This window comes from Wyeomyia smithii, chromosome 1 (assembly GCF_029784165.1).
Source record: "Wyeomyia smithii strain HCP4-BCI-WySm-NY-G18 chromosome 1, ASM2978416v1, whole genome shotgun sequence".
NCBI lineage: Eukaryota > Metazoa > Arthropoda > Insecta > Diptera > Culicidae > Wyeomyia > Wyeomyia smithii.
Genome location: NC_073694.1, coordinates 174,411,276 through 174,438,987, shown reverse-complemented (window position 1 = coordinate 174,438,987; position 27,712 = coordinate 174,411,276). Strand labels below are relative to the sequence as shown.

At 36.7% G+C, this 27,712-nt stretch overlaps 2 protein-coding genes across 7 annotated transcripts in view; both read right to left on the bottom strand.

The window, feature by feature from the left end:
- LOC129730047 (sodium/calcium exchanger 1) overlaps positions 1 to 27,712 on the bottom strand; it is a 488,453-nt gene that overhangs the window by 35,502 nt on the left and 425,239 nt on the right. For all 6 annotated transcript variants that reach the window (XM_055689055.1, XM_055689080.1, XM_055689095.1 and 3 more), the window contains 2 exons: positions 19,025 to 19,124; positions 5,855 to 5,971 (listed from right to left, as the gene is read on the bottom strand). In XM_055689055.1, the coding sequence (XP_055545030.1) occupies positions 5,855 to 5,971; positions 19,025 to 19,124 (217 nt within the window). The remainder of the gene's footprint in view (positions 1 to 5,854; positions 5,972 to 19,024; positions 19,125 to 27,712) is intronic.
- LOC129730086 (cytochrome P450 6a8-like) lies at positions 20,212 to 22,124 on the bottom strand. The gene is made up of 2 exons (XM_055689121.1): positions 20,965 to 22,124; positions 20,212 to 20,898 (listed from the first exon to the last, which is right to left on the bottom strand). Exons 1-2 carry the CDS (start codon positions 22,064 to 22,066, stop codon positions 20,477 to 20,479), a joined length of 1,524 nt encoding a protein of 507 aa, XP_055545096.1. The 5' UTR covers positions 22,067 to 22,124; the 3' UTR covers positions 20,212 to 20,476.

Below are 27,712 nucleotides of genomic sequence, written 5' to 3'. Positions count from 1 at the left end.
CTGCCGATTCTACTGTTGCCAGGATGTCGGCTCTTTCACGTGGATGAAGTCAAATTATACATAAATGAGAAATGCATCGATGATTGTTATGTGTTCCAACAATGGATCAACATTTTCGAAGAATGGTGCTCGACACTTACAACTACTTACAACTACAGCATTTCCAACCAATCTCTGGTACGAGTTGATCACATTCGAGACTTAAGAGTAATACTTGAATCTGGATGATCATCTCACCTTCACTATGACAACATAAATACTCGGAGCCAACAGACAGCTTGGATTTATGTTTAAAGTATGCAACGAATTTTGCAATCCTCATTGTATGCGGTCATTCTACTGTACCTTAGTGCCCTCGATTTTAGAGTCCAATGCAGGTGCCCATATCAGCACACTTGGAAAAACAGACTCGAATTCGTATATAAAAAAATCGTGAAATACGCTCTTCGACGTTTCCCATGGCGAGATACAGTGAACTTGCTACCATACGAACACCGTCGCCTAATACGTCGAGATCTGGTCTCATCTTAAAAAAAAATCTTAGTTGAAAATCGACCTTCTAGGACTTAGTCGCTTTCGGTTAGCTTTGTAAATATTTACTATGTATACTTGTAAATGGTAAATGGGTACTATGTATACTTATCAAGGGATTTAGGTGCTGGGGGCCCGATCAGATAGTGTTGAAACCTTCAAGTTTTGTTTTTTCATATAATGAAAAAATATTTGGCATAATCTTAGATTTTTTGAAAAGGGTAAAGTGGGGTAAAAAAGACTCGAAAATTTTGAGTCCAAAAACTGCTGAAAAGACAAAACAAGCTATGACTTTTTGTACGCTCAATCGATTTCTCTGAAAATTGATATGGTAATTCTATCCTATAAAAAAACACAATGTCGGTTATTGAAAGTTGCTATCGAGGTTACATAATTAGATATTCACATTTTTCTTCAAAAACATGGTGATTTTTGGAGTTTTTTTTTGTCATCAGAACTAGGTCCTACAATTAAACAATACGTTTTATAAATCAACTCAAGATTTTTAATTGAACGTATTCAAAAAGTGCACCGTTTAAAAATAAATCGATTTTTTCATAACAAGCTTTAGGCCATCATTTGAACCTGTTACACAAGGAGCGCAACTCCATTTTGTACCTACATTTAAAATGCTGGCTATAGCTCTATAACATCCCAGTCTCAAATTGGTTTAAAAAATTGACCTCCATAAAATAAATCTCGGTTTTGGGTCGGGCTCGGGTTTCACAACTTCGGGTTCGGGTTTCCCAAAAATAAAATTTTCGGGTTCGGGTTGGATCGGAAAAAAAAATGTTTCGGGTTCTAGTTTCAACCGAAAACAAAATTCGGGTACGGGTCGGGTACGGGTTTGAAAAAAGCCAAACCCGACCATCTCTAGTAACCAGTACTTCAGACATTCTTAATGGCACAATAAGCATACCGAAATGCAGAAAAATCGAGGCATTCTACTCAAAGTAACAGTAACATAATGATTTTAGCAGCACCTGGACATTAGAGTTTAAAATGCCATTTCACCCCCTTTCGACACGAGGGGCCCCCCTGGTTCTAGACCAGACGTGAATACAGGTTGGAGACCTTTTCTTGTTTTGCTCGTCACTTTCCAGCGAAGCGTTAAATCATTTGAACTAATATTTTTGAGAAAAGAGGCCCCACAAAAATTTCTGTTCCAGGCCCCAACACCTGAATCCCGTTCTGCATTTCACTCCACTAACTCCTTTCCCAAAAAACTAATACGTACAAATTATTTCATGGATGAACAAACCCTGGAAATTTAAGCTCGATTGGGGGACATCGATACAAAACGTAGTTGTGCTCCTGACACAATTAGTTTAAATATTGATTTAAAACATGTATGAATAATGAAATTTTTACTGAAACGGCGCAGTTTTTAATAACATCAAATGAAGGTCTTGAGTTGCTCTATGAAACGTATAGCTTAGATACAGGGTCCAGTTTTGTTGACAAGCAGAAAATAAGGTAATAATCACCATTTTTTGAAGAAAAATACAAATATCATATAATGAAACCACGACAGCAACTCTTAACAACCTGCATTTTATATTTTTTTTATAGGATAGAATGTCGATTTTTGAAGAAATCAATCAAATCAATCATCACTCAAAATCAATGTAATCAAAGTCACAACATTTTATTTGTTATCAGCTGATTTTCGACTCCAAATTTTCAAGGGTCTTTTTTACCCCACTTAACCCTTTTCAAAAAATCTGATATTATGTAAAGATTTGTTTTGTTATATAAATTAAAACAGCCCTGAATATTTCAGTACGACCAGAGAACCCTGATGACTTTTTGTATTTCTGAAACATATTATTTATTTCCATTTCACTAGTTTTTCAATCACAAATATATGTTCGAAAACAAATTGTTCTAGACCCCCCGATAGAACATTTCAATTTTGGTAGGATATTAAAGGGGACAGCTCAAGCTTTCGAATGACGAGTATTAGACCGATACTAATTTTTTCTGATAAGTTCTTCATCCAGAGACACCGTGAAATGTTCAGGAGGATAAGAAAAAAATATGTGGTTTTTATGCCCTTTTTCGTAACAAACTGTGACTCAAAAAGGCTTTTCCTCATCACGAGAAATTTATTGAGTTTAGCCAGATGGAAATAACAAATAATAATAATGTAGCATCAAGATATAACCAGGCTTCTTCCGTTCTCATGATTTTTGCTCAAATTTTTTTCTCTACCTGCCAAACCCCTTGGAGAACTAGACTTTCTCTCACACAGAGTGAGTAATTATCCATATTTAGGCAGAGTTCCTTTTACTTATAAACATCGCGTGTTAGGGGTAAACATTTGTTTGCTCTCTCAGTTTAAGAGGGAGTAGTTTTCGTTAGCTTCTCTTTTACTAGAAGAGAAATTGGCCAAATATCAAAACATTTAGGTTCACATCGAAGCCACATCCTAACCGTTTTCGAGTTTAATATTATAGGAAGATTCACAACTCCCCATGGGTGCGTATTCTACAGAAAATTCGATTTCATACTCTTTTTGCCGCCCTCCAGAGCGATGAGAACTGTAACGCATTGCTCAGTTGATCGCCGAGCAATTTATTTCACCTTTCTTGCGTGCGCGGATGAGCAATTTACAAGAGTTTCACTGAGTTTTTGCTCTCTCAAATTAGGAGCGTTTTTTCGTCAGAGAAACTATTACTCTGCGCTCTCTTTACAGCAGATGGTGTGATGCACATTGAATGTACATAAGCTCACAGTTGTTAAGAGGGAAGAAAACTGTTTTCTCTTTAAGATGAAGATGAGCAAAACGAAGCCTGGATATAACTCAAAAACTAAGAATCGATGTCTTGGTAACTTTTTTTTATTTTGGGTCATAGTAGCTCTCTCTAAAATTTCAGTAAAAAATATACACTGGGGATTTCTGGGTTGATTCGGGTGGAGTTTAGGAACTTGTGGAATTGCGTTATGTTTTATAAGTTGTTAATATATTCCACTCCCCTGTGTTTCATATATTACGGTGAAGAAACGCAAAAAACCATCTCGTGGTTCTTTTTTATAACGTAAACAGTTATTATAAATTATCAGCTAATAACTTTATGTGGCCAATCACAAAATGAGAATTTAGTAGGGATTGTTAATAATTGTTTGTAATTTGAGGCAGGGGTTTCTTCCAGTTTGAACCCAAACTTTCCACAGATTTAATAGCTTTCTTCTCATGATGTGAAAAAGGCACGATGTTTCCTCCAGTGATGAATTATGATTGCTACTCCTTATGGCCGGAACTCTGAAATCTATAGAATCATTGAACCACGTAATTGGGATTCAATTTCAATTTGTTATTTGTTTTGAAAAAAGTTTCAATAATAACTTTTCTATGATCGAATGAAGCAAAAAAAATCCAAGAGTTTGTTAGTCTTCTGTTACGAACAGAACACAAAACTGAACCGGGAATGAGATCACCGTGCAAGGCGATAAATTGCACGCCAGACCGTTTATTTCTGTTGGCCCTGCTTCCGATGTAATCTCGTTAGTGTTGTTTCTCCCCTTCCTGACGCTTCACTTCACTGGGCCTCGATAATGTCGTCAATTTTCATGAGCAAAAAAAGTACCCGTTTCGCACTGCATGCAAACACTTCTCGTATGTGCTGTGGCATGTGGCGGTTGTATATCAGCCTCCGGCTTTGCTAACCGCTTCCAACTCCAGAAGGAACGCACCTAGTGTCAGCGTGCCACCCATCGACACCCAACCCAACCAACCGGAAGTGGCATGAACGCATTTCGTATTCCACCGAAGTGAGTTAAGGCTTCTCGCAGCAGCAGCAGCAACTTACCGTACAAGTTGACGGTAAAATATTCCACACATTTGGGAAATTTTCCACATCATTATGCTTCCAGCACTAAGATGATGACGGATGGGGTGTAACGTGACCGTCTTGCGGGTCTCATCCAGAGCGAATGAAGCCTTCGATTACTTTAGTATATCGTAAAAGGAACAAGACTACAAATTAGATGTCGAAAATCCGTTCTCAAGTTAGGACTTTTTTCTGACTTTCATGTTAAATCGTATGATTACTATTAACTTACACGGTAATCGGCTTGCCCCAGTAAGTACGGCAATAAATATCTCTTTTGTAAATTACTTTCAACACTCAGCTCTAACGTTCGGGGTTCTTCAGCAGGCGAAGCCTTTTCTTTCCATCCGTACCCAGGATGGATACTGCCTGCTGTGGACCGGAATCAAATGAAGATTTATGAACGCATTTGCTTTTATTAGCGTTGAAACAGATCCTGGTTCCTTTTTCCCGTAGCGATGTCATCGTCGCGTCGTGAAGTGTGCTGATGTTAATCCTAGATTCTTTCCGTAGGCTCTGCAGGCCCAGTGGGGATGATTATGATTTATATTTGTCACAGGTGAAGCTTAAGCTCAAGAAAATAGTGTTCTCCCATACGGCCGGTCGTAACAATTAAGCCAAATGAAGCGCTAGTTTCTAGCTGTTATTAGACTCTCGGCACATTTTATTTACCCAAATTAAGGGGTTATATACCTTTTTAGTTTTCAACAAACGGGAAATTTTTTATTACATTATCTTCAAATACAACATCTTGAGAACATTTCCACAAATTTTCATAAAGATCTGAGCAATAGGAAGACAGTTAGAGCGATTTGCAACGCGCCTCGCCACGGCCACATAAGCTAAACTTGAAACTTTACACGCGATTATCTCGAAATAGTTTTTTCCGGAAAATGACTTTGCCGTGATCCTGATTGCGGGGGAACTAATGAACTGATTTCCTTCATCTTTTTTTTGAAATTTTCGTTATAAAATTCACCGGTCCTTGAACGATCGCTTTTTGAAACATACAAAATGTAACTTTGCCGCAAAAAAATTTTTAATGCAATTTTTTGCGCTCAAAACGTGCCTTTTCTGAAAAAAACGTTCTCGTTTGCACTGAAAACAAAATATTCATACAAGCGATCGTTCAAGGACCCGGCACACTTCTAAACTACTGAAATAATATGAGTTTTTTGATTTCGGTTGATCCGCTGAGTCTCAATCAGGATCACCGAAAGCCTCTGCAAAAAAATAGCGTTTCGGGGAAACGCCCATTACTCCAGTAATAATTGGTGAATCTCAAAATCAAACGTATTTTCTTGTTGTTCATAAACTGTACTTTCAGAAAAATACCACTTTGATGCAATGAAAATGGTGCTATGCACTTAAAAATAAGTTCAAACTTCCCTCATTTTTCTCGACCAAAAAGGTATATAACCCCTTAAGCCACAACCTTGCCGTGAGTCATTCCAACGTCGAATAACTGTCACGCGTGAATACCAACTTACCTGTTGGTGGAATAAACGCAAAGATGATCTTCCAGAAGAGGGTAAGGAAATGCATAATGTAGTCCGAGCAGCTCGGCGGGGGTGCCTCGTCACCTTCGTTGTCGCCATCGTCGTCTCCTGTAAAAGATCGATAGGTGATTTTTTTGTTTCATTTAAGTTATTTAATTTAATATATCAATATATTGGGTAGGTATGTATTTTGGCATTGGCCTTCGGTGAGTACAGAAAAACTGTCTGAGAATGAATTGTGGGAAACGGATGCTGCCTTGTAAAAAAATATAGGTTGTTGATAAGATACGACCGCAGGGTAACGTGGAATTACGACAGTTTGTCTTATGTTAATGTATTTCTTGCAATAGGTTTGAGAATACACTCGCTTGAGATTATTCAAATTGATTGTGGTACGCGATATATAATTCTCTTTCAACTCTCTTTCTTACTAAATGATTGGTAACCTTGAAGAGAAGCGTTTTAGATTTGACTTGATGGCATTCGAAAATAATAAGCGAATGTTGCTAAAACATAGTTTTTGGCTTCGGGACTTCTAAACGGGTCTGGGAAATCAACTTCAAACTTCTAAAATTCAACGCTTCTTCTCAGCAGGAACAGGACAAATCAAATTTAACAAATTGTCCAGAATTGGAAGGACAAAATTATTATCTATAACTTTACTGAGGACACTACACCAATGAAAAAAAAAAAAAAATCGTAAGTAGACACTCGGTGCAGGAGATTATCCCAAAGTTTCTATTTATGTCAGCACAAAACCCGGTTCATCAAGTTATCAGAGAATTTTCTGCCTTGAGTGTCTATTAACGATAAAAATATTATTAGCGTCTAAACGGATTATTTGATCGATATAGTGTACTTGTAGATTCTAACTTCGTCCTTCCAAAAAAGTACACTGTAAGAAAGTTTCAAATAAAAAATTTGTTTTAATATTTTGTGATAAATTTTAAAACTTGGTATAGAAAAAAAAATTATTACTGTGTACCAGGGATGTCATGTACAAAACCTCATGTAGTTTTCGACGAGTTTTCTACGTGGAATACCTCTAATAGAATACCTAACCAAAAATGAGTATTCTACGGAAACCTGCAAAGAGATTTTTGTGGTGAATTACATGAAGAATAAACAAAATTCTCCATCGATTGAATTTGTTTTTGATGCGTTTCATTAGTTTTCGGGTTAGAAATACCTTCCGTTTGCAAAATATTTTAGGGCTTTCTAGCCAATACAAACAACAAACCCAGGTATGTTTAATTTTATCATCGAAACTTTTTATAAATTAGTAAATTAAATTAAGTAGCAATTCAGAACCCAAAAAATGAGTAATTACTTAACTCAAAACTGAGTAATACTATACCCAAAAAGTGAGTAACAATCACTCAGTTTTCAAAACGCCTTGTTTCTCAATTATGCGTATTTACAGAGTTACTCAGTTCATGAGTTGTTCCACTTTTCACGAAAATGCGTCAAATCTTACTCATTTTAGAGTTATTTTTCCCGAGGGTGCAAAGATTTCTTCCTGCAACCGTTTAAAGTTGCATAGCCGAGGATGCATATTCAATTTTAGGGTGTCAATTCCTTTCAATTAGCCGTGTGCCGATAGCACGCTCCACAAGTACAATTTTGAGAAACGTTGCATGACAAACTTGTAGTCTTTAAGTAATGCTACAAGTTTTTTGAAAAAAAAAAAAAAACAATGCTTTAACATATTCAATGGGATGTTTAACCAATATTCGCGGTGAATATCATAATATTCACCGCGAATGTTGACTAAATATTGCACTGAATATGGGCTCTTGCGCTTCAGGCATAAGAGTGAGAGTATTGCACTATTCGACAAACTTGTAGTTTTACTTAGGGACTACAACTTTGCCATACATTGTTTCTGAAAATTGTACTTGTGGAACGAGCTATCGGCACGCGGCGTAAAAGCACCCTAAAATTGAATATGCAACCATGGCGATAGCATAGTTCTGTAGAAATCAGGCCTTAAATGGGCCTTTGCTGTTGCACTGATTTTGTATGTGACGTATATTATGCGATTTTGCTTTCATTACCATTTTTGGATGACAACAAATATGTTATTGAACCGTGAATTACGATTGAAATTATTGGGTGAAAGATTTGTTTGCTTTTTTGAGTTTCTTTATCATTGCTTGTTTCGCCATAACCACAAAGTATTCCAGAAAACCACTTTCTTGCTTCTTCGTGTTTCTTTTTTTTTGTTATATTAATTCTCCCGTTACTTAAATACACGTAAAGCGATTGGCATTTTATGACTCATACTGTGAATTTTGAGTTTGAGAGTTTTCTACTGTACATATTCTTTCTGAAACTCCATTTATACTTATAACTTTGCCGAAGGCATTATTTTAATTACACAAACCGTTTTTTGATATATGTATAATATTTCATTCATCAGTCACATTATTGGATAGGTCCTTTTGAAACAGCAGTCGTGAGCTAACATAAGCAACTGATATCATAGAATGACTTCTTTATCAAAAGGAACAACTGTGCAAAGATTCATTGGAATCGGAAATAATCGATCAGCATCGATTTGCTAAGTAGCGTGGACTGCCTCCGCGGTGATCGGATAAACAATGAAGGATAAATTTTTACATGCTAGCTTTTATACGTGACTACTGAGAGTTATACTTCCGATGGGCATATTGCTGTGCACTCCAACGAACAAAAGAACAACAACGAACAAAAGAACAACAACGAACAACAATTTTTTTAGTGAAGGAATTGATTGTTTGGTAGAGGAATGACTGATTTTCTCAACCGATTACTGTAAGAATAAAGGAAATCTATCGGAAATTGACTGAGTTTTGACAGTGGACAATGTTTTCGGTTTTTAGATTTGCACTTTAACCTTCATCGCATCCTAAAAAAAACTTACGTTGTTTACCCTGGTGTGTGGTTTTCCACACACACAACATTTGAATTTGTTTTGGACAAGAAACAACTGTCCTAAACATATTTTTTTCATTGAGTGCATACACACCTGAAGCTATAGGTACCAAATAATCCTGTTTCGAAAATCGAATAAGGTGTGTATGTGTGCGGAACTATGTGTATGTGTGAATATTTTCATTCTTACGAACATTATATCTCGATTTTCTCAGCATCGGCTGAACCGATTCGATTGTTCTTAGTCGCGTTTGAAAGAGCTAAATGTCTAGTTATTTCAAGAAAAATATCGTTTCATTCCGAAGGTTCCTTCAGAAATTACGTAACAAAATGTGGTCAGCTTATATAGGAACTGATAAACTAACCGATTTTTTTCCAGAGGTTTGACTGATTTGAGTCCTTTTGGTGCCAAATGCGTTAGGATTCGGAGAGTAGATTTTTATTCAAAAACATACCTAAAATTAAATGATAATTTCGAAAGATATGTTGAAAAAAAAAAAAACAAAACTTGTGAAAACGCCTAGTACATTGCACTATCTTGGAGGTAACTAATAGAATGATATTATGCGTAGTGTACAAAAATAATCTTGAAAAATTCATTTGGATTATCTCAGCCAGGGCTCCTGATTCCTGCATTGAATCTTCATTTGCTTCGTGAACCGTTCGCTATGGACTAATGCCAATGTAACACGAACGCATACTTCATCGGGCGCGTAGGGGAGAACCGTACAAGACGCACCGGTTGGGTAAGATGGCCCATGCTATTAATTCCCCAAAATACTTACACATGTGGCTTTTTATGACGAGATTCTTCGTTTTTCTCATAAAAAAACCCAGCTTCTCTACAGTTCTCATATAAAAAACTGTGCCATAATGACTAAAATACTCATAAAACTGTGTAATTGGCTGTGGCTCTGTCCAACATGTAATTATTCATTCATTTTATTTAAGCTTTTATGATTAACTGACTAGTAAATAATACAAAAAACTATGGTTCCCCTAACCTTTACACTTTTGGAGTTTATAATACTATGAGCATTTCAAATTATTTCACTAACTTTCGTCAATTTTTACCTAAAAACAATCAAAATTAAAATTGGGGCAGAATGCACTATGAAGAGCTTGCAGGGGATTGCTTGACAACTCAAAGCATGGTCCATTATTTTTAATTTTACTTTCGAGACTTCAAGCGCTCCTCACTTCGCGTGCTGATTTCTGCTAGTGGCATATTAGCCTACTGCTTAGGAGCATACTAACCTTTGTTGTGGTGCGTTTTGGTCACGGGCTTGTTTGGCGGCAATGGTAATTTTTACCATAAATTACATTGAAATCGAGTATTTTATAATAAACTTCGTCATAAACATGCAATAAATAGATCCTACAATCATCCTACACGTTCAATGTCGCTTTGAAATGATTTGAAGCGCTGTAAATCGCGAAAATGCTTAACTGGTGCGTTTTGTACAATCCTCCCCTACATGTGTTCGGATGAACTGAAACGATCGATTCGTGTCTTTCCCTTTTCCTGCTGTTTCTCATTATTTGCCGATTGGATACGGTTCGAAATCACATCGATGCAACTCAGTAAATATTTGTATCGGTTCACCGTGGCATTGATAGATTCATCATGGCAAATAAAATCGGGACGAAGACAAAATAGCATTCGCATCGGATTGTTCACTGAAGCTTACCAGAATTTCTGAGCTTGTTCGTACATTTGCTGGTGCTATGAGACAATAGGCCGTATGAGTTAGGCCGAAAATATACTGGCGCGTCTTGCACTGCGGAGGCGGTTCGCCTTGCCGTTGGTTAGCTGTACATTAACCTGCGGCAGGGCTTTAGTTAGGGCTGTACATTAGCCTACGGCGCTAGTATGTTCACGGCCTTAAAGGGCTATTCCTACTGCTTCCGTTCCGGTACCGGGCCGGGACCGGGCCGTGGCTGTTCCGCGTGTCGTCCGGGCTCGTTTGAGATTGATTGCATGCGTTCTTATGAACGCATTCACACCGACGCGCCGTGCCCAGACCGGGGCAGCGTTGAGTTGCCGTCGTGCTGCCGCAGTGCGAGAGAAAAACTATCGTTGCCGACGATACTTTGTGTTGGCCGGAGAGTGCACGGAAGGCACTCGGGTGGATGCGTGTATGTTGTAGTGACATATTTCGCGCGGAGTGAGCTGCGGTATGAAAAAAAGAGAAAGACGTTCTTTCACATACACACATCAACATTTCTCAGCCAGAGCGCAGCGCAGGCACGGTTCAAGCACGACGCAGTGTGAATGCATGAAATGTCCCGGACACGGCCCGGTCCCGTCCCGGTCCCGGAACCGAAGCAGTGGGAAAAGCCCTTAAAGCGTTGGCTTTATTCGCCGCTGCAAATACTACGAGACAAGCAGGACAAACTTTTTTGTTCATACGGCCGGGATCAAAAAAGCTTTTATTTTTGTATCTATGTCGTGAAGATTCAATAAAACAGCGAGCATAATTTCTTAAGAAAACAATTAATGTTGGACATCATACCAAGTTGAATTTATTATGATTGACGACGGGGAACATATTGTTCATATTTTTCTCGGTTTTTGAAGATGCATGGCAGTGCCGGTTAGTTGTGTTGTAAACTAATACAACTAATCATTTGCGAGGTCTGTCTCATTTATCCAGAATTTTTAAAAATATTCCATTCCGAATAACCAAATTTTTGAAATAACCGAACAGTTAGTGTGCTTACTAATAATTCCTGTACTCGGTAAATATGGTTACATAAATATTTGAAAATTATTTTTTGATCGATGTTTGCAATATACGGTGAATAATTAAATTGTAGCTCTAACCCTCTAGTGCCCAAATTCATTTTCAGACGGACTTCGAAAAAATCACTTTGAAACTTTATAAACATTTTTTAAGTATTGATTGAAGCTTTTTAGAGGTTCAACTGAAGACCGTCTAATTTATTTATCTTGGAGATGAAAAAACGAATTTGCAACCAACAGATTTTATTCAAAAGGTATAGCGTTTTCTTCAAAGTGTTCTCATTGCTCGGAGGTGGTTTTCCTTAGTTTTATTTTCGGGGTGAAAAATGCGATACAGCGAAATAATCTTTTGCATACGCTTAAAGATAGGTTTGGGCATAGGAAAATAAATGTTGATTAAGAAAAACGCAAAATGGCATATTCTAACAATCTTGTGTGCTGGATTGGCGTGCATAAATAAACTAAGGTTGCTTCATAGGCGTTTTTTTAACGCGGGTTTTTTACGCGAATTCCGGAATTTACGCGGTTTTTTTTACGCGACACGTATCCCTCGCGTAAAAAGCGACTTTAGTGTATAGAAAAACTACTTAAGTTATTTATACAAATTTACATATGTTGCAAACCCGATCAGAAAGAAAAAACAAAAATGTAACAGAAGTTGTTAGTTTGTTACGGGAAAAACCTTCCAGGCTGTTTGGTCCAATTTGGTCCCGTTAGGTGTTAAAATAACAGAAATTATAACAGAAATGATTCTACTAGTATCAAACACATATTAAAATTTGTTACTAACATATTAGCTTTCTAACAAAATAAGGTAGTATATAATACAATATAATAACAAACATTGTTAGAAACAACAGGTTTTGATAAAAACGAAAAGATAGTTAGACTTGTTTCAGAACTACTTCATTACACGTTTTGTTATTATATATATTCAGATTCAATTTTGTAATCAAAATTATATGGAAAAATACAAAATTGTATCAAAATATGTTATTTGTATCTCACGTTGATAGAATTTTGTAATGTTTTAGATGTGCTTTTCTGACCGGGAAGACAATTAATTTTACCACAGTTGAGAAAAAAATATTTCAACGTTCAATACTTCTATTGCTACATAGTAGCAATAGCATAGTAGACAGACAGATATTCACAATGTTTATGAATTGCATGATTACGAAATTGTGAATATGTCCGCCATTTTGTATGTTTCTTTTGTCGATATTTTATTTTTATTATATATATATATATATATATATATATATATATATATATATATATATATATATATATATATATATATATATATATATATATATATATATATATATATATATATATATATATATATATATATATATGCCGTGGGCTTGCATTTTTACGTAAGCGCCAAATTTTCAAATTTCATTTTTTTACATATTACTATAATATAGAAAATCAACTTCAAGATGCTTGTTGCCGTTTCCAAAAATTTTGATTAATAACTGAGAAATATCAAAAATAAGAAGTGACGTTAGCGCCACTTTACATTGAAGTGACGTTGAGGTACGAATACGATAGTGTATCATGCTTGTGGAGTGCATAATTTTATTTATATCCTTGCTGCTGACTACCGACCAGTACGCATGGCAAACTAGACTATTCAGGCGTACCAACGTCACTTTTAGTGCAAAACTCTAAAATGGTTTTGCTGTTTTGCAAGAGTAGTGACGTTGGCATTAAAACTCAATGCGTTTACATATATAAACGTGTTAAAGCAATGGGGTATGTTTTTCATCATATTTACTCAGATTCTATCAGATCAGTTTGCGTAATAAAGCGCTCCTGTTGATTTGTAAACGATTTAGATCTGTAGCGATTTTGTGCTTTTGGCGCTTACGTCAAAATCCTAGCCCACGGCAGTATAAGCTTCTTGCTCGGCAATTTTTATTTTTCGTTTGGATTCGCCCCGAAGCACCATTGCGATTGGTAATACCATTCACGGTGAATATTCATCGGCATTGATCTGAGTCACAAAGGCTTCTGAAACGATGTATTCCCATCCGATCGCCCAATATCGCTTCGGCTGACTTGAGTAAATCGTAGCCAATACGAATCAAACACGAAGGTAATCATATTACGTTTTCATAACTATTCATCGCCCACAAGCCACTCATAACAGTTCAGTTCACTATAGGCGTTGTTTCCATTGCTGAGTAGATACACTGTTGCCACGTGTTGTTGTGCTTCGGCAATAATGAATGAATACGAATGCAACGAAGTGATATTCAGCAGCCCTGATCTCAGCAATGGATGTATTGATTTGATTTCCTTGGCTGCAATTGGAATGAAGGCTATTAGGTCATCATCGGACATCCGTTTGATCCAATGGTTCATGCAAAAGTTACTAAACAAAACGTGTTTACATGATATGAGACCAATTAAACATTCTATGATAGCAATTGAACCAAAAAAAAGATCTTAACATCGGTTTGACCAAATGAAGCAATTTGGTGCTAGGAATGTTCGTTAGAATATTCTGAAATCCATGCTAAGCGAAGTAAGCAAATCCTTGGTGCTACATTCCGATTCAGAACTCGACCTTTTGTTTATTATACACAGACTTCGCAGTCAACTGTTTAGTGTAAAGGACAATTGCGAGTCTAGCGCTACGATCCCACTAACACTCACAGTTTCTCCCGAGTCGAGAGCTGAGCCGAACCCACGACGACTGGCTCGTTAGACCATCTCGGGAGATCCATTCTAAATTTATTTCAATATACCTAAAAGTGCGAGTACACTTGTCCTGCAGTAGACATAAAACTGTGTAAATGTTGAACACTGCTCAACCAGGCTGTGTTAACACTAAATAGGTACTTTTAGCATTAGCGTATTCGTAACCCATATGTGTGAAAATTGTCACACTGGGATGAAACAAATTTACACATACTTTTACACATGTCCCACGTAGCCTTTTGATTTATATATTCATGTTGCGAATTACAAGAATGCACCTATATACATTTCTTAATTCAGTCAAATGAAAAAAAAAATCAATTAGTTTATTAGTTTTCATATAAACTGATCACATTTTGTCCGTCATTTTTGAATGAACCTTCGGATCAAAACGATATTTACCAACAACTAACTACACTTTAAGCTCTTTCAAACGTAACTAAGAACAATCGAATCGGTTCAGCCGATGCTGAGAAAATCGAGATATATTTGTCGTAAGAATGGAAATAAACACACATACACATACTTCCGCACACATACACACCTTATTCGATTATAGAAACAGGATTAATTAGTCGATTTTAGAAACAGGATTAATTAATACCTATGTTTGGGGCAAAATTAAGTTATTTCTTGTCCAAAATAAATTCAAATGTTGTATGTGTGGAAATCCACACACCAGGGTAAACAACGTTTTTAAATATCTCATCAACCAAAAATATTTTTCCCTTGGAAAATATATATTTTGGGTAAGATTGATGGTTTAGGAATTGTCAAGAAATTTCGTCAAAATCGATCGAGAAGTTTCCGAAAAAAAAATCGAAATAAAAATCAATTGTGTGGTTTTCCCCATAAGGGTGCGATGAAGGTTTATTTAGGAGAGCTTCTTGTCTTTAAGCTTAGTGAAAAAAAATATTGGTTTTTGATTTTTATGAAAAAAATAGAGTATCCAAAAAAAACGTCCAATTTGAAAAGCAATACAATATCGCACAGCTTTCGGATTGGACTTTTCCACCTGCTAGTAGGCCAATCTGTTATTCGAACAAAAACTTTGACAGATGCAGATTGGACCTCGCACTTTAAACTGTTGCAAAACATGTTAAAATTCTTTAAAAGTTAAATGAAGTGAAGAGGAGGAAAAATGAAGTTATCTTCGTCTGTGCTGGAGAATTATTTCGGAATTACTTAAGTAATTTGTGATACTTTGTTTTGCTAGATGCAGCCAAGAGAATTGATTTGCGTCTTCGAAGTCCAAAGACCAGAAATCGCATGACAATTTTTTATCGCGGTTTTAGTTTGAGAGTAAATGATCTCTCCATGCAATCAACTGATTTGGAAGATAAATTTTAATATCATAATTTATTAAAAGTTATAAATTGAAACTAACAATACGATTTTAGATTGTGAATCGTCTTTCGAGGCTCAGTATCAACCTCGGCAATGTCACTACCGTCCTACTAATGGAGGTTGTCCGCACGACGGTATAGGGACGTATAACTGTTCCGCTTGCCTCCATAAGATAGGTTCTTGTGATTGTTCATATAGTCACGAGTATAGCAAATTACGCAACGCCTGGACGAATTTGCTAAATCTAGTTTATGCTTGTTTATTGTTAGATACTAGATACTACATTATTATTTTTAATATGATTTTAGATACAAATTTGGCATTGGAAACTACGCACTGATCTCGAACATCTCGCCGTCATCGTTGTTTTTTCTCTCACGATATTTTATATTAACAAACAAATAGAACATTTACCGTTTTGTTACAGTTTATTTGTTTTTTTTTTTTAATCATTTAACTATTTCAGATATTTATACATCTTTAATCCTCTTGTATGAGCTTCCACCTATCATTTTCCTTCTTGACCCCTAGTTCATCTTCTACGGTCATTTCACAGACGACTTAACCCTCACCACCTGCCATCATGTGGCTAATGGATTCCTATTTTGATATACAAAAGAATTTGATGCAAGAATAATGTTCGTTAAAAAAATGAACCTCCATGAAAAAATATTGATAATATTTTTATAGAAATGTATCTAGAATTCGAATATCCTATGACAATCCTATCGTATTATCGTTGATCATAATAATAAATTGGTTCTTGTCAAGCCTTTGTAGCCATTGAATCAAAGGTTCAATGAGTTACCAATTCTAACTACAAGACCTATTAGATAGGTCCTATGTGATAATAAAAACAACATAGGTCCTATGTAACAAAAACATCAATAAAACCTGAAAAAAAGCTAGTAAACGTTAAAAAGGCACTGGAAGTGCCTTCAAGTTCATTTTCCTCTGATTAGCATCAATGTCAGATAGGACCTTTTGAAATGTTTCTCTAGAATTTGAAACAAATCGACCTATATTGCAGCCATTCAGGAGCCACTTCGGGTACTGCAAAAAAAGCGTTCAAAACAGATGGAAACTGCTGTTCGGGGTGATTGGAATAGTATCCCTCGATTGGTAACTTTAATTGGTTATTGTTAAAGTTTGCCAACTTAGTTTCACAATATGAAAACAAGTTCTGACAGAGAAAAAGATAGAGAACAGATTGATATCCTTTTGTTCGAATTTCACCCAAGACATCTCGAGTATTTCGTCTGAATACACAGGCGGTTCCTAAAGCTGCTTAGAATATGTTCACTACCCTGAATGAATTTTTCTTTATATTTTTTTCAAAGAAACATGAAATTGCAATTAAACTTCTGGTAAAAAGTTTAGAATGAAGAAACGAAAAGAAAATTACATTTCAATTATGCTAGCGCATTTAAGAAGTGATCTTGTCATAATTTTTTTTAATGTAAGGAGTTATATACCTTTTTAGTTTTCAAAAAACCGAAAAAAAAATTATTGCATTTTCTTCAAATACAACATCTTGAGAACATTTTCACAAATTTTCATAAAGATCTGAGCAATAGGAAGAAAGTTTGCGATTTGCAGCGCGCCTCGCCACGGCCGCATAACCTAAACTTGAAACTTTACACGTGATTATCTTGGAATAGTGTTTTCCGAAAAACGACTTTGCCGTGATCCTGATTGCGGGGAAACTACTGAACCGATCTCCTTCATCTTTTTTTTTTTTAATTTTCGTTATTAAATTCGCCGGTCCTTGAACGATCGCGTTTTGAAACATACAGTTACATTTTGCCGCAAAAAATTTTTAATGCAATTTTTAACGCTCAAAACGTGCATTTGTTTCTGAAAAACGTTCCCGTTTGCACTGAAAACAAAATACTCATAAAAGCGATCGTTCAAGGACCCGGCACACTTCTAAATTATTGAAATAATATGAGTTTTTTGATTTCGGTTGACCCGCTGAGTCTCTATCAGGATCACCGCAGGCCTCTGCAAATAAATAGCGTTTCGGGGAAACGGCCATTACTTCAGTAATAATTGGAATATCTCAAAATCAAACGTATTTTGTTGTTGTTGATAAACTGTACTTTCAGAAAAATACCCCTTGTTGCAATGAAAATGGTGCTATGCACTTAAAAACAAATTCAAACTTCCCTCATTTTTCTCGACCAAAAAGGTATATAACCCCTTAAGTCAAATTGTAGTTCAATAAAGTTAATCATCACCTAGTCATCTACCCAGTGGAGTGATTCCGTATACTAGTGCTCGTACAGGACTTCTATTTTTATGTTAACGACTGGTAATGGTTATGCAAAGGTTGGTCTGTTTTTTGGCTTTCTCAGTCTTTATGAAGAAAATACACGACAATCTAGCAAAATTGCCCGACGTTGCGGCTGTTTTGGTGGCCTTCGTATGTTTTATTTCCATCTGATCCTTAGTACTGGTAGGAAAGACCTTACATGGTTTCATAGTCACACACTTATATGGTGCAAAAAGCCATAATACGAGGAACGAAACTCAAATTTTCTTCCTTGAGCAAGACATCAACTGGTGTCTAAAGTTCATTAAGCAGACAGTATGTGAAGTGGGGAAAGCGAAAAATAGGCGAACTGGAAATATGATACAGATTTGGAAAAATATACCGCATTCCGACGGGACTTGCACCCGCAATCTCCCTGTCTCCCTGGTGTCGAAACGTAGGCCAAAATCAAATAATTTGTTCTAAAATTGCAAGATCGCTTAGCTCAAATCTCCAGATATCAGCAATACGGTCGATCCCATTACTCAGCTATCAAATTTATTACGTGATAAATTTGCGTCTGAGTACGTTTCTTAGAAAATAACACAGTGTAATATTTTTTTTGCCTTGGCTACTATGTATGTACGTGTATGATTTTTTTTAATGCAAAAACACATTATCCCGAGTTTGGACCAACTTCTCCCCAAGGGGCAACAATGGCGCCATTTTCGACGCCATTTTGTTTGAGGGCCAATGATCAAAGTTCTAAGAGTTTGTCCACATAATAGCATTTTCTTATCCATCTCAAAAAAAAATATCTTGAATCAGACCAAAATTGATCAATGTTGATGGTTCTAAGCTGAGGTGGAATGGGTTCAAACTCGGAAAAATGTGTTTTTGCATAAAATACATCATTAAGTCGTACATAGAAGCCAAGGCAGACGAAAAAGTAAATTTTCGTTGCACTGTGTAATTCTAATAAACTTGTTCAAGGTTGTAGAAATTTTTATCAATTACATATGATTACATATGTAAAAAATATCAAAATAGCATTGACACTGATTGTTAATACCAGTTGGTTGGAAACTCAACTTGCCTGATTGATATGAGATATAACTAAGCTTTTATATTTTAAAGCACTAGGCTAATAATGATTGCGTAATGGTTAGTTTCAGATACTTACCGGCACTGACGGTGAGCGCTTCGACAAACTGCTCCTTCCACGATGAGGTACCAATCAGCAGCGAAGCGTTCGCTCGCTGGACTAGCTTATCTACGGTGTTCTGCAAAAAAAAAGGAAAAAAAGAGTTTTATTGATAGAGTCAGTGACTTTTCATGAGGCGACACCTATCTCTCAAGCAGAGTTATCTCTCTTGTTGTTGTAGAAATTTTTACAACCTGAATAACAATCGTATAATAAACGAAAAAGCTATCAATAGATAGAAGTGTGTTGTAAAGTTGAACAATTCTTCCCCAGTAAATTGGCATCATATTTACAATTTATATTGTATAAATCAGTAATTCATAATTTTCACGATGTTACTGAATAGAGGCTTCATTGAATTGAGGTGATGCTAATTATCCATTTTGAACTAAACTTTGATTGATGAAGTTTATTTATCAAATAGCAGCAAGAGCTGGAACTGGATTCGTGATACAGGGTCGATTTGTGCGATGTCATTGTTTACGGTCGATTCTCTGGAACAGAACGCGTTCTAGAGGACGCGTGTATCCGTTTAATTATTATCACAAGCCGCTCCGTCGCCTAATTGGTATTCATATAGCTAGTTGTGCTATATCAATATGCAATACGCCAATTTATCACGTCGATTGTTAGTGTGATATTATCATAAAGAATACTGCGGGCGGGGGCGCTTCACCTAAACACGTGTGAAGTCATTTTTGCCATTTCATCGCCGTTCGTTCGTTTCGGCTTTGCGAGTGCTAAAGTTGAACGTGAACGTAACCGTTATTGGAAATAGCTGATATCAGATAGTATGTATCGTATTAATTGATATTTTTCGGTGAACAATTACAGAACATTTCTTACTTTGCGTGACGTTTCGGCCTACTGTTGCGTTTCAGCCATCTTCTGACGCCTGCAATTTTATTTAAAAAACAAACATTTAATTCTATCGCCGCAGCTTTTCGTCACCTCTTTCAGCGCCGCACGATCAGGTATCACTCAGATAGTGTATGATACTAATTAGTTTAGATTAAATATACTGAAAAACATTCTACATTTCTTTAAAACTGAACGTGTTATATTCAACAAGAGCAAAAGTCATTGACTTCTATATATTATGTTGATAATATTAGTAGTGTTATAAGTAAGCCAGTTTATCTTTTTTGCGAATAAATTACAACCCGTTTATAACGTTCTTTAAACTGATTTATTTCATATAAAGGGATTACTCAAGCAGATAACCTATTTCAAACAGACTCTGCTGTATTATTTCATTCATGGAATTGACGCAAATAACACCGGATATTCGAAATATTACGATAGCCTCTTTTAGCTTTCCTCAGTAAAACAACTAAAATATTTTAAATTCGATTAACTCGACTGGTCAGTTTTACTTAAATTCATCTCTTTGCGTGACATCAAAATCACCCAAAATCACGAGAGGTCCTTTCACCCCTGCAACGGCTCGATCTTATGGTACACTGCCGATTTCGGAGACAAAGTAAATAATTTTGGATGGAACACCAGCTTCTTCGGAGTTTGCGGGGTAGGTCTGAACCGGAAGTTATTCAGTAGCGTCACCAACCCTATTTTAGCTAGCATCTGGCCGAATCGTAGCCCAATGCAAATGCGAGGACCCTCTCCGAACGGCAGATACGTGAAGGGAGGCCGTTCTCGGATTGCCGCCGGCAGAAACCGATCCGGATCAAAGCGATCCGGGTCAGGGAAATATTCTGCATCGTGATGCATGGAATAGACCGGAATTTGAACGAACGTATTAGCTGGAATGGTATATTGGGTATCCGGGATAGTGTACTGTCTGTCGGTCATTCGAAACACGTTGTCCACCGGGGGATATTTCCGAAGGGTTTCTGAGAAATAAAAGTAGGTAAATGTATTCATGTACTATCGAGAAAAAAAAAAACGGATTTACTAACCACTGACAACTCTATCTAGGAAATCCATTTCCAACAGTGTCTCATAAGTCAACGCTCCGTCATCCTTCGCAATTGCTTCGCGTATTTCACCCCTCAAACGCTCCTGCAGCTCCGGATTCATGGCCAACTCGTACAAACAAAAGTTCATTGTGGTTGAGGACGTTTCAAAACCGGCAGTGAAGAAAATAAAACATTGTGCTGCCATTTCCGCAACGGTTATTCCTTCGCCACCAGAATTTGGTTCAGTGCTCAATTTTCCTTTGTTCTTAATCTCAAGTAAAAGGCTCATGAAATCATTCCTTTTAACATTTTCACTTTCTCTTAAAAGTACAGTGTTTTCCGCTATTTTCATGAAGAAACTAGCCACATCCGGCGGCACCACCTTCAGACCGATCATTTTCGAAAACGTTTTATACTGTCCACCGACGAAAAATTTAATAAACCGAATCGCATCAACTTCGAAAGCCTTTCGTCCCATTCGAGCGAAATCCGAGTCAGGAATGTTCATCGCGTTACACTGAATTCCGAATGCCACATTACCAATTACGTCCATCGTAAACCGCTGCAGCACGTCTTTCATCACTAAATCCTCTCGGTGGCAATTTTCCGCTAAAAACTTCTTCATTTCTTGTGCCACTTCCATCACCGTCCCGTACATGTACCTCATTCTACCCGAGGTAAAAGTCGGTGTTAGCTTCTGGCGCATCGCCCTCCACTGGGTGCCTTCCAGACTGAACAAGCCTCCGCTCAGCGGATCACCGACGGTGTCAACGAAAATTCCCCTATCATGAAATACATTAAAGTCCCTCACCAGAACACTCTTGGCAATATCTGGGTCGATAACTAGGATAGCCGGTTGGAAGAAGTTCATAAAACCTCCCACCTTCAATTTTTGCTGTTTGAACTCCCAGTACAACCGCTGCAAGATGCTGTAGCTGTGCTCCGTTTGACCGAGACCCTTCACGTTGCCGAATAGCAGATGCGGCCGGTTGGCAGCCGGTATTCCTAGTCGCGACCATTGACTCTGCAGGCGGCGCAAGAAATAGAAAATAATGAGCGATAAGCTCACGAATGCCGCCAAGATAAGATTGATCAGCTCCATTTGCGTTCGTTATGAAAACAGCACGGGTTGCTTAACGGGGAACTACTGCCACCCGCCGCTGTTCCAGCTGGTCTATTTATTTGAATTCACACATCCAGTTGAGAGGAATGATGATTACGGCCAGAGACACAAAACTGAGAGTCATTTTCCTTGTATGGATACAAGCTGCACGAGGCACTTGGTGTACATCGCTTCAGCTATAGCTTCATATGCAATCAATTCGCAATCAATTTGCAATCAAAAAACAGGTTACTTTATCTTTTGTTTACCTTGCCACTATATTAATTAACTTTTTAATTGTTATTATTTGGTTTGAAAACCATATAATAAGTTCAAAATCTAGGCACATTTCGCCTATGAAGCTCAAAGCTTTCGAACATAAAAAGTGATTTGGTCAATGTCTGCGACGCTTTGAGTGTTTACGAACTCTATTGCATTTCGTAAAATTTGTTGTTGTGTCTTACGTTTCTTTCTGCGCGAAATTTCATTCATTTTTTTCAAATTTTAGATTCCCCACTTTCATTCTCTCTCTCTATCTTCTGTCTTCCTCCTCTCTCTTTCTTTCTCTTTTTCTCCATTTTTGTTTTCAGTCTCTCTGTTTTCACTTTGCATGGATATTCTCTGGATAATAATTTATTTCCTGTTTTTTTTCGTTTCTCACGCTTTTGCAAATTTGTTGCATATATTGTGAGTACAAAATGTGTGTGTGTGTAATATTGAATTGATTCAAAATGAAGTCCTGCCATGCAATTGTTTCAGCTATAACAATTCAGAGCGATCCGCCCCGGGTCAGTAAATTGTTAAATAATTGTTAATTAAATTAATTTCATGATTTCTTTTCTCTATCTATTTTGTCATTCGCAACGCAAACTTTGTTCTTACACAATGTGTCACAAAGAGCAATACAAAGTGTTGTTTATGTTCTCTTTCTCTCTTGAAGTGTTCCTCACTTGGTGATATCTTTTATATTCACTCCGTTTTCGCTCTCACTCTGTGCGCTTGTTGGTTGAGGGTCGTCTATATTCCACATGAAACAAAACTGTCATTTTGGACCCCTCGTCCTCCATCGTGAACAATCTTAGACATTGATGAAACCTTCCCTCCTCCATTTTTGTCTACGTGAAAAGTTAAGAAATGTTTGTTTCTGTGATTTGTATAGTGATTAATCATAACAATCTTTGAAAGAACGAGAATTTTTTTTGATTGATTGATTGATTTGAATGATTGAAAACACTCTAAGCTCAAGTAAAAACAGTACAATAGATTAAAAAATCCACTTAAAAATGTCTTATAAAATATTGATTTCTAAAATAGTTATAAACCACTCGAAGAGCCCAAATAAGATGCCAACATAAAGAAGCTTTGAGTTGTCTCTGAAAAGTAAATAGTAAGAGGGTGGTATCCATGACACGACCGCATAGTTGACGTAGGACTACAATAGTTTTATATTTTCTTTTGAAACTCTGTTTGATTTGAGTTCGTTTTACTTTTGGCACGATTCGATTTTGGCACGCATGTGCCAAAAATGAGCGGTTACGTTTAATCACGTTTTGTAGATTTCATGATTTATTAAAACCAAGTCAAGCTCAACATCCTCCAAAAAAAAAAGTATTTTGGTTCTATTTGTTGCCGGAGCGGATGACCGGAATAGGTAAAACGGTTCCAGAGATATGACTGGTGTTGTTCAATTACAAGTAAGGTTATGGAAAGTAATATTTTCTTGTTGATGCTAATGCAAAACAAAAAAATTAATTGAAAAATACAAGTACAAATGTCGGAACTCTAACTACAAGATGAAATGAATTTGGTTTTCCACTATACCATTACCGCGGGATGCAACTAGGATTGTCATATTGAACTAAATTCATTTAGCTAGCAGCATTTTGGTTTTCTATTGTCTTTTAAATACCCTATATTTGGTTTTTTAAAAAATCTGAGAAAAACAGAGTGTACAGTTCAAAAATAAACAACGCATGTAATCTGTACAATGCACCAAATTTTTTACAACCTGCTATCTGCCTTTACCGACACGTACAGCATTTTGTTGTCCCCGGCGGCGCAACGTATTTTGCGGCACCCGAATAATCATATTGAATTCTGATATTTGCTACTATACGAAACAAGAAGAAGATGATGATAATTCAAACGGCAATTTGATTATGTTTCAGTTCGCAAAACGATACTTACGCATTAACCCAACACGCCTCACTGTGCGTCGGCAATGTAGTCTTCACTATGCTTGGCTGCACACAAATGAATATCGAGTTCTTCTGCACTGATAGACGACGAATGACCAGCGCTCTATTCATACATTGCTCGGTGCAGTACTGTTGCCTGTGCCAGCATGTTTCCTTTCAAGACATCATTTTTAATAACATTCTTACAGCAGAACGTAAAACTGTCTGATAGTGGAGGTGGTTACGAACTTTCCGAAAAAGATTCACCTTCAAGACATCAAAATAGTCTAAGCTCGTGGAGGCAAGAGCAAACATTAGTTGACCTATTGGGACGGGGAGATTCTGTCAAATTTTTTTTGCCACTGCTATACAGTATATCATAGTAGGCAGTTGGTGTCTACGCATGAAGTCTGTGTCAGGCGTGCTTGGATGTGATTGGTACAATGTTCGTGAAAATTCGACCTTGAAACTTCTATGAAATTTTCACTGTTTAACAATGAAATGATAATGATAATGAAGAATCACAAAATTTTTCAACATTTTATCAATCCAACGACATATTGATTATTGTGATCCATCGTATGGTTGTGCGGTTAGCCGTAGTCCTACGTCGAATGAAAGCATGCAAAAAATATTTAAAAGTCTAGGTACGTGAAAATACAGCGAAAAATTTTTTTTTAAATTTTACCTGTAATTCTTGAAAGGTTCTCAAAATGTCATGCAGTTATGTCTCAAAATGTCTTAAATGAAATGAAAAATACATTTTCAAATATACCTCAATCAATAGCCAAAGTACCCGAACACTTCACTTTACTCTAAACATCCAAAAACAAAATCACGAAATTTCATTATTTTTCGACCTTTCAGAGTAGGGTCCTCCCTTTAACCAGGTCATTAATAACACGAGCTCTTTGAGCTTTGACTTTTTATGTTAGTTCGATTAAACGCAGTAAAAATAATAATTGCTCTTGAACTTGTTCCAGTTGGTGAACCCCTCGTTCGCCAAGGGATGAACAAGTTTTCAGGAAAATGAAAATAGAATATTTTCAATCTCTGAGTATTACTCAGCTTTCAAATGCCGGTCTCAAAATTATAATCGGTGGTTGCCAGCTCGTTCCAAAACTCGTTTTACTGATTAAATTTGAGGTGGGGGCGAGTTCAAGATGAAATTGTGAGCACTATTTAAGAAAGCCCTAGATATGTTCTGTATAAAAACGTGCTGTTTGTAGAGTGTTTTGGAGCAAAATTTTATAATGTCACTAGTGGCCTGGCTTAGGCGAGAATTGCTCCTCTGTCAATGTATTCATTGTACAACTGTTGCATTATGCATCATACATTTTCTGTTCGAAGTCAGAGCAATCATTGTGCGTTTTGAGAGGAAAATTCGTTAATTGAGGTTTGAACTTTGGTGTTTAGTAAGTATTTATCATGGTAACAATGAATTCATAAGGTTTTTATTCTTTGCACGGAACCGCATAATCTGTAAAATTAAAATATAATGCAAAAGTCAGCGGGAGATTGCAGAATTCTTGGGACGATAGAAGACATTTGTTTTCAATGTAAAAAAAAATAAAAAAAACCTGATGCCCCGGGAAAACGATACCCTAACTAGCACGCAGAGAATCATGAGTAAAAATTCCCAGGATACCTATAACTCGGTGACGGAACCGTGAGAAAAATCGTTTCTGTGATACGGGCAGAATCTGTTCGAATCGCATACGGAAAACCTTCTTGTTGATTCCTGAAGAATCTAAATGAATCGTGAGAGGAATCATTTCTGCGATACGGACAGAATCTGTTCGAATCGCATATGGGATCTAAATGTAGGAATCTTTAGGTTTCTTTTTGAGAAATCTATTGGATTTGCATACATGCAACCCTAACTAACACAAAGAGAATCTCATTGACTCGGCGACAGAGTCGTAAGATGAATCGTTTCTGCGATACGGGCGGAATATATTTACGCGGTTTTCCTTCGCGGGGTTTTTTAAGCGGTGTTTTGAATGAACGCGTGTTTTTTTACGCAGATGCTCGAATCGACCTTATTGCTCACGCAGAATTTTGAATTACAACACTTTTTACACGGTATTTGAATAAACGAGACTTTTACGCAGTTTTTATGAGGTATATTTCCCCCGCTTTAAAAAAAACCTGACTTCATAGCATAACACATTTTTGAATTATGGTGTTTTTTACGTGGAATTTCGAATGAATGAGTTTGAGTACCATAATGTGTCTATTTCTTTACCAGATGAAGGTGAAGAATGTAACCAGCATCATATCAAATATTATGAACATTATGAGAGATAGAAGGGTAAACTTGATTCCTTTTCAAGATCAAATTGTGCTCCCGAGGGGACGGTGGATCTGATTGTGGAAATAAAGACTTCAACTTAATTATCTCTTTCTCAGAGTATTCTACTTGCCAATTTAATCCTGTAACTTGTTAATTCTGTTCGGGAAGTATACAAAACCTTTGTTTGAAAGTAATATTGACCATACGCTCGTGTAACTGATGGTTAACAAATGGAAATTTTTCATTAAAAAATCCATTGCAGCCAAACGAGATTAACTAATATTTTTATATGGCTTTCTTCTGATCTGAATCTGAAATTATATGATTTAGTAAGACTAAAAATCCAACATATATATCAACGACATAAACTGAACACTGCGACTGGCCATGGACCTTGTGTCTATCTAGCATCAAGCCGAAGTTGCTTTGACTTCTTTGAATGGGAATGGAACTTTTGCTGAATATGCAAAGAGAATTAAAAATTTCAACAACTGACACTAAAACGTACAGACTATTTGACCTAACTGACGTCCTCATACATACAATATATGTTCGCAGCGCCGATAAGCTTCGCATAGATTCCCTAGGATTCCTCACATTGGAATCGTGGACGTCTGCGAGAAGGTATCCGCCAGACAGCCCTGTCTATGGGACTATATAGGATTTTTTAATGTGAATCGTGTTATGAGAATTCTTCGGATACGAAACCTTTAACCATTTTGAGCTCGACGGGGTACACGGGTACCCAAAAATTGAAACTCTTGTATCTTTTGCAATTTCATTCGATTTGGATAGTTAGCATCAGAAGATTCAGTGATTTATCTACTCTCAAATTAGCGTCAGCAGTGCACAGTGGTTTAAAACGCAAAAAAACGTGATCGTCAGCCTTTTGAGTATAAAATTGCCATTCAAATGCTACAGTGTATTAGACAAAGTTTTTGTAGATCTTAAGGGGCATCTTTTGATGCAAATAAATTTTTGATTTATTTACCTAAAAGTGAGATAAAAATTTAATTTTTTTATTTTCTTATCAAATCAAAACGAAGTCTTCAGCAAAGTTGTAGACATTCTTATGTAGAAAGAACTTTGCTGAAGACACTTTGGTTCTATCTCTTGAATATCGACCACATACAGGTATTTTTATACACAGACATCCTTAAAGTTTCTAAAAAT

Bases quoted from the DNA above. Each gene is read 5' to 3' on its own strand.
- LOC129730086 (XM_055689121.1), bottom strand. From the start codon at position 22,066: ATGGAGCTGATCAATCTTATCTTGGCGGCATTCGTGAGCTTATCGCTC. The intron at 20,899-20,964 runs GTTAGTAAATCC...TTTATTTCTCAG, and splicing joins CCTAGATAGAGTTGTCAGTG to AAACCCTTCGGAAATATCCC.